The sequence below is a fragment of the Colius striatus genome, chromosome 15 (genome assembly GCF_028858725.1).
Source record: "Colius striatus isolate bColStr4 chromosome 15, bColStr4.1.hap1, whole genome shotgun sequence".
In the NCBI taxonomy this organism is placed as follows: domain Eukaryota; kingdom Metazoa; phylum Chordata; class Aves; order Coliiformes; family Coliidae; genus Colius; species Colius striatus.
In genome coordinates this window covers 4,674,666-4,688,896 of record NC_084773.1, presented here as the reverse complement: position 1 = coordinate 4,688,896, position 14,231 = coordinate 4,674,666, and the positions used below count along the sequence as shown (strand labels likewise).

The following is a 14,231-nucleotide window of genomic DNA, read 5'->3' as shown; positions in this document are numbered from 1 at the left end:
CGCTCCCGCCGGCGCCTCGCGCCGCCATTGGCTGCTGCGACGCGCCGCGCGCGGGGCGGGGGGCACGTGCCGGCGGGGGGATGGGGGGGGGCAGAAGGGGCGGGGCGGCGGGCGCTGATTGGTCGGGGAGGCGCGCGTGCCCGCGGCGCGCGCTGGGCGGGCGGGCGCGGGGCGGCGCATGCGCGGGGCGGCGGGGCAGGCGGCGATGGCGGCGCGGGGCTGATGGCGGCGGAGGCGGCGCTGCGCTGAGGGAGCCGTCCCGCCCGGCCCGCCATGGGTAACGAGGCCAGCCTGGAGGGCGGCGGCGACGACGGGCAGCTGCCCCCCGCCGCCGCCGCCGCTGCCGCCGCCGGGGCGCCGCCGCCGCCCGCCGCCGCCGCCAAGCCGCCTTCAGCACCGGGCGGCGGCGGACAGCTCCCGGGCAGCGCGCCCGGGCCCAGGTGAGCGCGCGGGGCACACGGGGCGCGCGCCGCGCGGGGGTCGCGGGTGCGGTGGGGACACGGGCTGGGCGGGGGTCGCGGGTGCGGTGGGGACACGGGCTGGGCGGGGGGACGCGGGTGCGGTGGGGACACGGGCTGGGCGGGGGGTCCCGGGTGCGATGGGGACACGGGCTGGGCGGGGGGACGCGGGTGTGATGGAGACACGGGCTGGGCGGGGGGACGCGGGTGCGGTGGGGACACGGGCTGGGCGGGGGGACGCGGGTGTGATGGAGACACGGGTTATGCGGGGGGTCGCGGGTGTGATGGAGACACGGGCTGGGCGGGGGGACGCGGGCTGGGCGGGGGGACGCGGGTGCGGTGGGGACACGGGCTGGGCGGGGGGACGCGGGTGTGATGGAGACACGGGTTATGCGGGGGGTCGCGGGTGTGATGGGGACACGGGCTGTGCGGGGGGTCGCGGGTGTGATGGGGACACGGGCTGTGCGGGGGGTCGCGGGTGTGATGGGGACACGGGCTGTGCGGGAGGTCGCGGGTGTGATGGAGACACGGGCTGTGCGGGAGGTCGCGGGTGCGATGGGGACATGGGCTGGGCGGGGAGTCGCGGGTGTGATGGAGACACGGGCTGTGCGGGGGGTAGAGGGTGCGATGTGTACACGGGCTGTGCGGGGAATAGCGGGTGCGATGGGGACACGGACTGTATGGGGGATCGCGGGTGCGCTGCGGGCGCGGGCTGTGCGGAGGGTCGCGGGTGCGCTGGGCGCACGGACTGTGCGGGGGATCACGGCGGCGGGAGCAGCCGCGCGGGTGCTGCGGATCTGCGTGGTCCGTGCAGGGAAAGATGGGCTGGCGGGGTAAGAGCGGAGAGTGAGAGGCGGCGGGAGGTCGGGGTGTAGCCCCGGGGGATGTCGGTGCGTAGGGAGAAGGCAGCGGGTGCGGGCACACAAGGAAGGTGGAGCGAGGGGCTTAGGGACAGCTAAGGCTGGTCACTGCTGGAGGGTGCAGCCCCAGGGAGCTGGCAGCTCGGGGGTACCCGTGAGTGCTGGCAGAACGCAAGGGTGCGGTTTGGGGCTGCGTGCAGGGGAGGGACGGCGTGCCCTCGGCCCCCGTGCGGCGGTTTAGGGGGCAGGAGAAAGGGGACTCCGGCAGTGAGGGCTGAGGTGGGTACAGGGAGAGCAGGGTTAGGAGGGAGGAATGTGATTTGGGGTCGGGAAGCTTGGGCTGGGGGGTCGGGTCAGGATGGGAAGATGATGCCTGGCATCACGCAGCTGACAGCACTGATACATCCGAACACCCCAAACGTGGCCACCCCAGGTAGGGCCACCCCAGGTAGAGTCGGCACCAAATGGGAAAAGTCGTTATATAACAGGAGGGACGTGCAGCCCTGGCAGGAGTCATCGGTGCAAAACCTCGTGGGGAGCCGTGCCGAGCCGCTCCCCTTCTGCCAGGCAGTGCTGGCTGGGAGAGAGGCGCTTCAGAAGCAGGTGGGGGATTGAAGATATTCCTTTAGAAAAATAAACCCCAAACCTGATCCTAAAATATCTCTTGCAAAATAAATGTGAGGAGCAGAAAGTTGCACAGAGGGACGTGGAGGACTCAGTGGGCCGTTTGCCGACGGCGCGTGGCTGAGGCGGCTGCATTCCGGGCTCTTCACCTCACCCGTGCAGCAATGAGCTCTGCTGCTGCTGCTGCTGCTGGCGTCGTGCTTCCAACAGGGAAAATGCGAGCGGGAGGCTGCAGTGGCTTCCCCTTGCTCCTGGCCAGTGGGCTGCAATCCCTGCTCACAGGCTGCACCTTGACAGCCAGACAGGATTCAGGGATCCGACAGGGTGGCCGAGCTGCAGGCAGGCTTCTCTCTGTAAAATCCCATTAGCTTTCACATGAGGAGCAGGAGTAAATACCCCTGAGTGAAATCCTGCCCGTTCTCCGTGACAGTTTTTCCAGTTTCCCTTGCAAAGAGTCACTAACATGTCTGCTTCAGACTCTGCCAGCGAGAAGCTGGGCACAGGCTGCTCATAAAAATGTAAAATGAAATACCTGCAGGGCTGTTTAGGCCAGCGTAGTGAGATCAGCCGAGAGAGCAGTGCAGATCTGCCGGCTCTGTCCATTGCTGGCGCTTCCACAGGGCTCCCCCATTGCTGCCCGAGGTCTGCCTTTGCTGTTGTATCAGACATGGGGGTCTCAGGGGCTTTGGGGGTCCCGGAGCACATGGGTCCAGCCGGGTGGAGGAGCGTGGTGCTGCCACACTGACCATGCTCGCTTGTCTCCTGCCAGAATTGCCAGGTTAGTTTTGCTGGACATGCTTGAGTCCGTGTAGTTTGAGCTGATGCTTCTGCCCCTCCTGGGGAGCTGCTGCCTGGGAGCTGCCCTCCCCTGCAATTAATTAACGCAATTAAAGAGGTGTGCCGCGTGGGGCTGTGCGAGCTGGCGGCGCGGGCTGCGGCGGAGCGGCGCGGGGAAGATGCTGCTCTGTACCAGTGTTTAAACACTGAGCGTGGGAGGGGTGTGGGGAGCTGAGATAACGCCAGGGGATCTTCATTCGAGGTAACAAAGTGGGACTGAGGGAAAAAACAGGCCTCGAGAAGAAAGTCGTCGGTGTGAGAAGCAGGAGTGGGAATGTAAGAGACAGAAGATGCTGTAAAAGGTTTAGCAAAGCCCATCTCGTGCTGACCGAGCAGCGGGTGTGCAGTGCAGAAAGTGCCACGCCAGAAATCCCAAGTGACGAGGGACAGTGAATCTGGGCAGTTTCTTCTCCTTTTTTTTCCCCCCATTCTAAGTAACCTAAATCTGTAGGCAAGCCCAGGAAAGCTGCTGTAGTGTTACTTTTCTGTGTAACCTTTCACAACTTGCTTTGTGTTAGTTATACAGGGCAACAGTCTGAATCCTTTCTCTGTGGTACACTGGGTTTTCAGGGGCTTGTGTTTAAACTCATCATAATTGCTTTCAAGAAGCTGTGTGTCTGTGCCATGGGGAGACTTCAGAGAGTGCAAAGGATCCTGTAGAATTACCATCCTCTCACCTGGCTGCAACATCTACCAGCAATACTAAACTTTGATTCCTGCTTGTGTGCTCTGGGTGAGGTGTGGTGGAGCCAGGGAGGGTGAAGGGGAAGAAGATGGGTGCAGTGCTCAGCCCTGAGGCGATGAGGCTCTGCCAGTGGTGTGCAGCCCTGGGAAAAGCAAACGTGGTGCAGGATTGCATCAGGCAAGGCATTTTCAGTGCTGATGGGAAGACCTTCCCCTTGTGCAAGGCGCTGCTAGAATCTCAGCTAGGAGACTTGTGCCCAGCTCTGGTACTCAGAGAGGTGATCCTGACAGGAGGAGGGAGAGAAGGGTTGCTTCTGGTCTGCCTGAGCAAACAGAGCCTGAGAGGAGATGAAAAGATGGAGTGTTTTGAACCCATGAGGTCAAAGGAACACAAACGGGATGCAGATGCATTTGGACAGAAAACTTTCTGGCTTCTTGGCGTTAGAGTCCCGGTCTGCTCCTCCAGAGAGCCTCTAAACAGAAAGGACAAGTTCATTTTAGGGTTTAGCTTGATGGATTGACAAAAAGGGGTTGGACAGAAAGGGTAGCTTAGGACACAGTGCTTTAGGCAGCTGGCTTTCCTGGTGTCCCGAAGAGAGACTTTATTGCTGCTTCTGGTCGCGTTTGTCTGGGCCTGATTTATGCGCAGCTCATTCAGGTTTTTGGTCTGTCTACTGCTCGGCTCTGGAGCTCGTTAAAGACTTTTTGATGCCTGGGTGCATGAGCTAAGGCTGAAGGACAGGAGAAGGGAAGAGGGGCAGTCTCCTGGGAAGTGTTGAGGACCGGTTACAAATGCAGGGGCTGTCGGCGGGAGCAGCGGCGCTTTCAGCATCACCATGTGTCTGCGCTGGGAAGCTGCGTGTGGCAAACAGTCGGGCTGGCTGCTGGGCCCCAGAGGCAGGAGGAAGCCCTGTCCCTGGCACACCAGCACACCTCACCAGCACCGTTGTTTTCTGGGGTAAAGGAGCTGCTGTACTGAATCACCTCACATTTCTCAGGCTTCAGGCGAGCTGAAAGGTCTTGAAGTGACCAAGCGAGGAAGTTTCCAGTAGCGAGTGGTGGCAGCTCCAGCACGTGCTGCAAGTATCTGGCAACAGGACAAGGGGTGATGGGATGAAGCTGGAACACAAAAAGTTCCATTTAAACATAAGAAAAAACTATTTCACTGTGAGGTAAGAGAGCCCTGGCACAGGCTGCCCAGGGAGGGTGTGGAGGCTCCTTCCTTGGAGGTCTTTAAGACCCACCTGGACACGTTCCTGTGTGACCTGATCTAGGTGGACCTGCTTCTGCAGGGGGCTTGGACTGGATGATCTCTAAAAGTCCCTTCCAACCTCTACCATTCTATGATTCTATGAGTGCTCCTCCAAGGCCTTGGCTTGGAATGGCAAGTCAAGTGTCAGCCTCCTTTGCCCTGCCATACATTTAGCATCAGGCTGTTTGGCAGCTGGTGGAGCTTGAAGTTAAAAAAAATCAGGTGATAACAAGAAGTATAGTAGAAAGTGGCCTGAAAGAAGCAGCCCTCCAAAACAGAGAAAATAGCATAGCTTTAGGGGGGAAAAAAAGTGCAGTTTGGATGCTTTGTTCTGCCCTTTTTAGCTCACTTGCATTTGCTGGGCTTGTTTTCTTGCCATAAGCATCATGGCAATAATAGGCAATAAACATATACATAAAAGTAATTAAAAAAACAATCAAATTTACCCATTTCTTTTTAAGTGGGCACTTTTCATGAGCTTGCAAAAGCGAGCAGTCAGTGTCCATTTTCAAAATGACTCTGCTACAAATAAACCGAGGCCGCCTGATGGAAAACCAGGCTATGGACAGGGCTCTTGCTTGTCTGGAGAGCCAGCTCTGGGTTTGTTTCCATCCACTTTTGCCCCCAAAGAGACTGACCCCTGAGGAGGACACAGCAGAGACATTGCTGTCAGGGGCATCACTGGAAAAAGCTTTTCCTCAAATACTGGAACAGGTTTTTCCTGGCTGTTTGCTGGACTGTGGGCTGGCACTTTGGCAAAGTCTGCCAGGTAAGTGCTTAGTAAGTGTTCAGTTTATTTGGTGTCAGATGTTTGGAGGGTCAGGACGGAGCTGAGGCTGGGTTTAAGTCAGGAAAGGAAAAGCAAATATGCAACATTGCAGGCTCATAAGTCTTGTGTGAGCAAAATAAAAGGTAAAAGGAGGAGTACAAAACGGCTTACTTGATGGATCAAGTCAAAATATTTGCTGTGTTAATTGTCCCACTGGGCTTGGATTCGTCTCCCTGTGCCGTGATGGGCAGGTGGTGTCGGTGCCACGCGTCTTCCCTTCAGCAAGAGGCGTTTTGCATACTTCTGAGAGCTCTGACAGCAGCCATTAGGCCACTGAATTTAGATGGCACAATTCTGGGTGCTTAAGTAACTCCCAAACCTCTTCTGTGAATGTGCTCATCAATATTCAAAATGTTTGGCATCAAATATTAATGCCTTTATTTCCAAAACAAACACACAGATTTGCAATCCGCTGCACAGGTTGGGCTTCTCTCTGCTCACAACTACCTGCATGTTGTGCTGGAGCCACAGCCTTTTGCTGTCTCTGCGTGAGGGGCTCCGGGCTGTACCCACAGCGTCTGCTTCTGCTCACAAAGACAGATGGGGAAGATTTTAGGAGGGTTGGTTTCCTTCGCTCCTTTGGCTCGTGCTGGTTGAAAAGTTGGAGAGGTCTTTTGCTCCTTCCTGTGCAATTTGCAGCTACAGCAGAGCCTCTTTCTGTGCTCTGAAATCCTGAGTGCTGGGGCTCGGCTCCGTTGCTGGTGCTCAGGGGCTGGTGGGTCCCTCCCGGAGCCTGTGATGGGAGGGCTTCTGCTGCTCCAGCACACCTCAGTAATACAGTTCCTTTTCTCTGCTGTGTGAATGAGGCAAGGACTTGATACTTCCCATCATGTTTCCAATTCAGTGGGAGCAGCTCTTTAGTGCTGTGGCAGCTTCCTACAGTTTATCATGGTTTGGTGAGTACTCAGTGGGCATCTGGACATGTACCTGCCCAAACAATGCAGCCCATGTGCCACAGCCCCTGCCTGGCTGTGCAGCCCTTACACCGATTCCCCAGCTGGGGCTGGCACTCGCACTATACCTCACCATCAGCCAAGGAGTCTTTTCTGTAGCAAGATGAGGCCATTTCCCAGCGCAGGAGATGCATCTGCAGAGGGATGTGACGGCCAGTCAGGGTGTTTTCCAAGCGCAGGTTGCTCCGTAGGGTCAAATGGACTCCATGGCAAAGGTGTTCTGAGTTCTCACTAAATGTGGAGAGAAGATCATAGAATCATAGAATTGTAGAATGGAAGGGTTGGAAGGGACCTTTAGAGATCATCCAGTCCCACCCCCCTGCAGAAGCAGGGTCACCTAGATCAGGTCACACAGGAACGTGTCCAGGTGGGTCTTGAAGACCTTCAAGGAAGGAGCCTCCACACCCTCCCTGGGCAGCCTGTGCCAGGGCTCCCTCACTGAAACACTGAAGTAGTTTCTTCTTATGTTTAAGTGGAACTTTTTGTGTTCCAGCTTCATCCCATCACCCCTTGTACTGTTGCTAGATACCATCAAAAAAAGTGCTGCCCCAACCTCCTGACACCCACCCTTTAGATATTTGTAAATATCTGAGATCTCCCCTCAGTCTCCTCTTCTCCAGACTAAACAGCCCCAGTTCCCGCAGCCTTTCCTCGTATGAAAGATGCTCCATTCCCCTGATCACCTTGGTGGCCCTGCACTGGCCTCTCTCCAGCACTTCCCTGTCCCTCTTGAGCTGAGGAGCCCAGACCTGGACACAGGACTCCAGATGAGGCCTCACCAGGGCAGAGTAGAGAGGGAGAAGAACCTCCCTTGACCTGCTGAGTGCCACTGCTCCTCTCCTGGATGCTGCTCAGGTTGTTTTTGGGCCGGTGAGTGGCAGCAAGTGCTGGTGGTCACCGCAGTCCCACACACTGTAAGCTGTTGCGAGTGTTGCACGTATTTCCTTGAGATTGAGATTGTCGCCGCTGAGCCGTCGCTGTTTTCAAACGTCTGTCTGAATGACAGATTTGTTATTTTTGCATCAATCCATGGGCATGACTGGCCTTATAAACAGGTTTTTTTGGTCTTTTTTAGTGCCTGGAGGTGCTGTGACCCCGCAGCGCTGCTGTGCAGCCTGTCAGTCATGGCTGGGCATGCTGTACTACTTTGCATGGCACTGGTGCTGGAAAGGTTTGATAAATACAGTGAGCTGTCTCCTTGCTGACAACACCCAGCACCTCCAACAAGCTATTTAGGAGCCTACAAGAGAGAGCAGTATCATTGCATGCTATTAATGCTGGTCTGTGTTTCACTGTGAAGCTGGAGGGTGTGTTCCTCGGGGGCTCCTCACCCAGACTTTGCTCATGTTTGATGTCAAAGATGACTTAGTGATGCTGATGATGGTATCTCCCTGACTCTTGGCCTCTTTGTAGCTTACTAGTGTGTGTTTGATAATGAAGACAGACCCTGGCCTTGTCAACAGACTGGGGACAGCGGGTTGGTGGGGCAAGAGACAGCAGCTCCCTGCCTATGCTGAGCTCCACCAAGGCAGAGAAATATCCCCCACCAAGTCAAGAGAAGCCTCGGAATGCCATTTTTTGGGTTTTAAGTGTCATTGTTTGGCTTGAGATGAGAAGTGATGGTAGACCATGCAGCCTGACTTCTGGCACTGGGTGGTAAAGGTTGTTACAAAGGCTAGTGGAGGCAAAACAAAATCTGCAGTTTAGAGGTCCAAGGTTGCCAAATGGCAATGAAATGGTTGTAAACAGTGAGCATAAATAAGTGTAGAAGCAGTGTACCAGGGGGTGTAATGGGATACATGATCACAGAAGGCTTAAATAAAAGCCTCGTCTCCTAAAATACAGAGTCTCCCTAGTTTCTGCAGTGTGCAGTAGATTAGCCTTTCATACTGGCTTTATTCCCCCTGAAGATGTGATTAAATAGTTTGGTGCATTCTCTTTTGTCAAAAATGATTTAGCTGTGTTTCTAGGTCATTGTCTATAGAAGAAAAATGGGTGTATATTTAATGCAGTAGGCATCTTCTTAGAAGAGCTACAACAACAAAAACCCATCTCCTGCCCAGTCCGTCCCCAGCCCTTTCTCCTATCCCTGTCCTCAGCGTCTCCTGCAGTCGTTCTTCAAAGCCCATTGCTCACAGGCCACCTCAGCAGCCTGCCCTCGTCCTCCCCTCACTTCCTGACATGAGGAAGAGCCTTTGCATCTTCACCCTAGAGCAACCAAGATGAACATCTCCCCCCAGAGACCATCCGTGCTTGCTGATGGCGGGCACAGCTGTCTGAGAGCCAAGTGACTGAAACAGGGACAGTACTGGTGGGTGAAGGTAGGAGCACGGGCCTGGAGGAGACCTCTGGGCCATTACCCACTGGTAGACACCGTTAGACACCCTATTGTATAGTGCCACCAACAGGGTAACAACTAAGATCTCGAATGAGACAGCAAGCTGTGGCTTAGTTTCCATCTGCTTTCCTGAGAGTTGATGCAGCCTTCATCCCAGATGTGTTCAAAGATTTGGACTTGGGCTGTCCTTACCAGCTGGTTTCACACAAGGGAGTGATGGGGACTGGGATGTTCACTCACTTCTGGATCTGCAGCCAGACGATGGGGCACATGGCATGGCTGGGACACAGTGGGGGCAGCTGTTGGTACATGGGTCAGGACATAATGAGATGGTCCTTCCCTTGTAGGCCCCTCTCCTCTGTGTTCACAGCCAGGCAACAGGCTGTACAGGAGGGAAGGAAGAGGCATCTTATGGACCCCAAGCCGTCTCACTGCATCACAGTTACACAGGGACTTCTTGAGTCGCACCAAGCTCTGCACGGGCTCTTCTGAACCATGAGAAGCTCTTTCTCTCCTCCCTCAATACTGTTGAGTGTTTCTGTGTTTCTCAGCATTACTTTTCATTCTCTGTTATTCTTCTGAACCTCCATGTGAGGTGCAGGTGGCCATCTCCTGCCTGTGACTTGCTGCCCATCTCACCTGCAGGCATCTGAACCTCTGCTGCCTGAGCATGCTCAGCTGTTCCTCACAAGAGCATCTCCTACTCTTCTCTCAGAAGGCTGCCCTGTTTTTTGACTCCTATACCACAGCCTAGAGCAAGGCGATGCTGTATGGCATCCATGCTGCTTGAGAAGTGTTGCTGAATGTTGGGTTTTTTGGAGCAGGTATGACTAACTGTTCATCACTTGGCTCCGGGGCCTGCCTGGGACCACAGTCTCTCAGATGTGACAAAGCAGTTTCCCATGCTGAACAGCTTTCAGATGAGGATCTGACAGCTCCTCTGAAGGCCACAGAAAAAAAATCACTGTGGACCAAAATGTTGCTTGGTGCAGATGTGACAAAAATCAGTGTGTGAGGCAGTGTGTGTGAGGTTGGGCTGCCCTCCTCCATCCAGGCCTGCGTGCCAGAGGCACAGGCGTCTCTGTAGGTATTACAGGGTAGAGAGACCTTCAAAGGCCAGATGCCAATCAGTGAGAGCAGCCTTTGAACCTTTTTGCTTTTCTTTTCTCTTGCCTGGCAGTAGAATATTGCTGTTTTCTGTTTGCAGACTTTCTGGGCAATGAGGGCTCACAGGCTCCTCCAATTGCTGTGAGGGACGGGAGATGACACTGAGCTCACAGCTTGGCTCCAGTGGACATTGCTTTGCAGGACCAGTGCCCTCCTGAGGATTTTAACATCATGGATGTGGACATTTATTTTGGAATTTGTCTTCATTTATGGACTTTGAGCTCTGTTAGGAGATACTTGGAGGATGTGTCCTCTTCTGACATGGTTTCAGGATGCTCCTTCTCAGGGTGATCTGCCCTCAGAAGCTTTGTACGTGGGCACAAAGTCAATGTTAGATGTGTGTTCTTCAGCTATTAAATGGATTCAGAGGGGTCCTGCCCCCTGACCATCCCATATAAGACCCAAGTGGGTCTGCCATGGGGCTCCCCTGTGCAAGAAAGACTGTTGGTAGGTTGTTCCTTTCCTTCATCTGTCTAGACGTGAGGAGTATGAGGAGATTTTGCCATATTTAATGTCTGCGAAAGGACAGAGTCGTGCGTGGGAATTGCTTTCAAAGACTGACATGTTGTAGCTGGTAACCACTTCTCTTTTATTTTTTTAAGAAACCAGAAAAAACCCAGATTGCAGCCTGGGAAAAACAACGTGGGGTGGGTTTTTTTTCCTTCATCTCCTAAAGACAACATTTCAGTTACAGATATATGAAGTGATGAGTTATCAAATAGGAATAGCTGAGATCTGGAAATGTATAATAAGTTCTTAAGGGACTTGGTAATTTGCCTTCCTCTTAAAAAACCCACATCAGCTGGTAATACAAAGCTTATGAAAGGCTGGGGGAGAAGGCAGTGCTGAACTAGATCTTTTTCCACATTGACTCCAAACTGTACTTTTTCCTTTGATGAAACATGAAATTACTTTTAATTTATTTTGTTCCAATCCCAGTTACATAAACTATTATTTCATTGTACGGCTGGACTGAGAAACTGTGGGAGGTCTCACATTTAGGATTTTGCTGCCTCTTTCTCATTAAGCCTACAGACAGATTTCTTTAAATGCACCTATTAATCTTCTTAGGGAGACAAATTGTTGTTTGGTTGGGGCTTTTTTTCCCTGCATTTTGGGGTTTTTTTAAAACACTAAACTCCCAGTTAACTGCCAGAGTAAACACTGATGGCTTGAGGCTTTTCCAGGTGTGTCTGTGCTGTGGTTGGGCAAAGCGATGGCAGCATGTGTTGCCCTGGCCAGGCTGGGTTTGGGTTAGTTGGCTCAAGCAGCCGGGGTGGCCACAGGCCAAACTCTTCTCATCAGGCTTGGAAGTAACCTCCAAGGCTGCAGGATGCAGTCATGCATTTATTTTTCCATTTTAATTTTGCAATATACTTTTTCTGTAGCTTGTTTACAGTAACTTGTGTTATTGATTCCAAGTTTGGGGGCTCATTTTGGGGCTCCCAACTTTGGGACCCGTTAATGTAGTCCTTGTAGGACTAGCAATAGAACATGGTGAACTACCTGTTGTCCTTGAAGTGCCTTGATCTTTCCAATGTCTCCTCTGAATTGCATCTTCTGCCCAATGATAGTAAGCCACCATAGTTTGAGTTTCTTTTGACCCATTCACAGCAGGATTTCTTGATGGATTGAGGAGGATTAAGCCAGCATGAGCCAGCAATGTGCCCTCGTGGCCAAGAAGGCCAATGGCATCCTGGGGTGCATCAAGAAGAGTGTAGCCAGTAGGTTGTGGGAGATTCTCCTCCTCCTCTACTCTGCCCTGGTGAGGCCTCATCTGGAGTCCTGTGTCCAGTTCTGGGCTCCCCAGCTCAACAGGGACAGGGAACTGCTAGACCATCTTCCTTATGAGGAAAGGCTGTGGCGCCTGGGACTGTTCAGCCTGCAGAAGAGCAGGCTGAGGAGGGACCTCTTTAACACAAGTATTTGAAAGTTATATGTCAGGAGGATGGGTTGGCTCTTTTTTCTGGTTCTCTCAAGTGACAGGCATAAGTTGGAACACAAAAAGTTCCACTTAAATACAAGGAAAAACTACTTTGCTATGAGGATGAGGGAGCCCTGGCCCAGGCTGCCCAGGGAGGGTGTGGAGGCTCCTTCTCTGGAGGTTTTAAAAACCCACCTGGACTTGTTTCTGTGTGACCTGATCTAAGTGGACCTGCTTTAGCAAGGGGTTGGGCTGGATGAGCTCTTGAGGTCCCTTCCAACCCCCACCACTCTGTGATTCTGTCAGTGCTATCAATACGTAACCCCTCACGGTCATCTGGGTGAGGAGTGTGCAGGTGCTGGTAGCAATCCTTCAGACTGCTGCCCTGACAGACCATCTCTGCTCTCCTCTGCTGGGAATGGCTCTCAGGACGCTGGGGAAACCACTGTCAGTCTGCTCCCCAGCCGCATCCACAGGCTGCATCTGCTGCACTATAAACTCGGGAGATGTCTGCAGCAGATAGTGCTGGAGCACATCGTGCCAGGGCCAGGCAGCAGCGGTGGCTTCTGGAAACACTCCTGACACCAGCATATGTGAAGAGGCAATGCAGGTTCTGCTTACATCCCTCCAAGTCAGCTCATGCTGCTCAGCATCTGCCCCAACTCTATTTAGGGCACCCAAGGAGCAGAAATTTCCAAGCTTCCTCTTTTCCCCTCTGTCTGCAAGTTGTTGTGGATGTTTTCCTTGGCAGTCCTGTAGCTGGGGAGCAGGTAAGGAAAGATGAGTTGTGTCCATGTATATGGGGTGGAAGTCTTGGAGTCTGCTGGTCCTGCAAGTGCAGCCCCAGCCTGCCCTCCTCCCTCTGGGTGAGGTCCTGCTGCCTGGGGCTTGGCAGCAGCAGAGCAGTAGGGGAAAGTGTGGTCCTTTGCACCTTTCATGGTGGTGATTTTCAGAGCAGGCAAAGCCTGTTTACCACTTTATTAGACTCGGTTTTGACTGGATCCACTACGGTGACGACAGAACATCAGTTGTTTGAGTGGAAAAGATAGTCCCTGTTACTGCATTACAGGCCATTCATTACCTTAGCTTGTCAAAATTAAGACATGCAGAAACATCTCTTTGGGAGAAAAGTCTAAAGAAGTATCTCCTTAGATGTCCCTTTTATACTTTATCTGCCTTTCTTATCTTGGAATATGTCCTGGCTGCACTGGTTATGGGGTTAGGGCTTGACTACTCTTGGCTGTCGTCGTGGTTTAACCAGGACAGCTGCACAACTCAGTTTCATCTGATCCATGTTGGTAATAACCCACTTAATTTTGATTTATTATCAATTAAAAATATAGTCCTAAACACTTTGACTTAACAACTTCTCATGCCTTTCTTTTTCTTTGAAGTGTGCAAACAAAAATGAACCAGCTGCCTTGGGCAATAATGAAATGCCTTCTACTCATCAGCATAGCTAAAGTCTGCTTCACTTATCGAGTGAAAACCTCTCGGCCCTACATTTTACCTGTTTCTATTTCTGCCACATTAAGCCTTTTTGATGGGACCACGAGGATGGATACATCAAATATGCAGATGGGCCAATCTCTTTGGGGACAAACATTCTGGTCTGAGGTATGTGTGGCAGGGAAATGCAGGCAGAGACAGGGCGCCTCACAGAACTGCAGACGCTGGAGAAGTGTTTTCCTTTGATCCTGTAAAGAATTTGACAGGGGAATTTCAGACTCTGCTATTTCAGAAGCACATTTAAACTGAACAGCTCGAAATACTGAAGTTGATGGTGTCTGTGACAGGTTTGGTAATGTATTATTCTTTGGGTTTGCTTTCTTTCCTGTTGTGAATAACAAGTTTTACACACAAAATGAATTCCTGGTTTGGTTTGCCATTCGCATTTGAGCTTCTAATTCAAATCATTGAAGACCAGAAAGTGCAAATCTCAGACACACAAACAGCTCTATTGACCCCATCCTGCACAAGGCAGTTGGCTGGCAGCCCCAGGGTGCTGTCCCCAGCAGACACTTGCAGCCACCCTTTTGTCTCTGATAATAGATGTCAGGGAGAACATCAGGGATGTAGAAACTTCTGCAGCTGAGAAGTGTTTCTGACAACACAACCTGATGTGAAGTTTTTTGTGAAATGGTACCTGGCTGTCTTGAACACAAAGCTCTTCTCCCTGCAGGAAAGTGTGAGCTCACCAGTTTTACCAGCTACCCCTTTACATGTGCAGTACTTGGACCTCTCTGGAGAGGACAGGGGTTGATCTGCCTCAGTTCCTGCCCAAATGACCTTCTCTTGATTGCTC

General features: G+C 52.8%; 1 protein-coding gene across 1 annotated transcript in view; it reads left to right on the top strand.

Moving 5' to 3' along the window:
- The first annotated feature begins 273 nt into the window (after nt 1–273).
- The window catches only part of BSN (bassoon presynaptic cytomatrix protein), a 92,745-nt gene continuing 78,787 nt past the window's right edge, over nt 274–14,231 (top strand). Inside the window, exon 1 of the mRNA XM_062008396.1 lies at nt 274–440. Within this exon, the coding sequence (XP_061864380.1) occupies nt 274–440 (167 nt within the window). The remainder of the gene's footprint in view (nt 441–14,231) is intronic.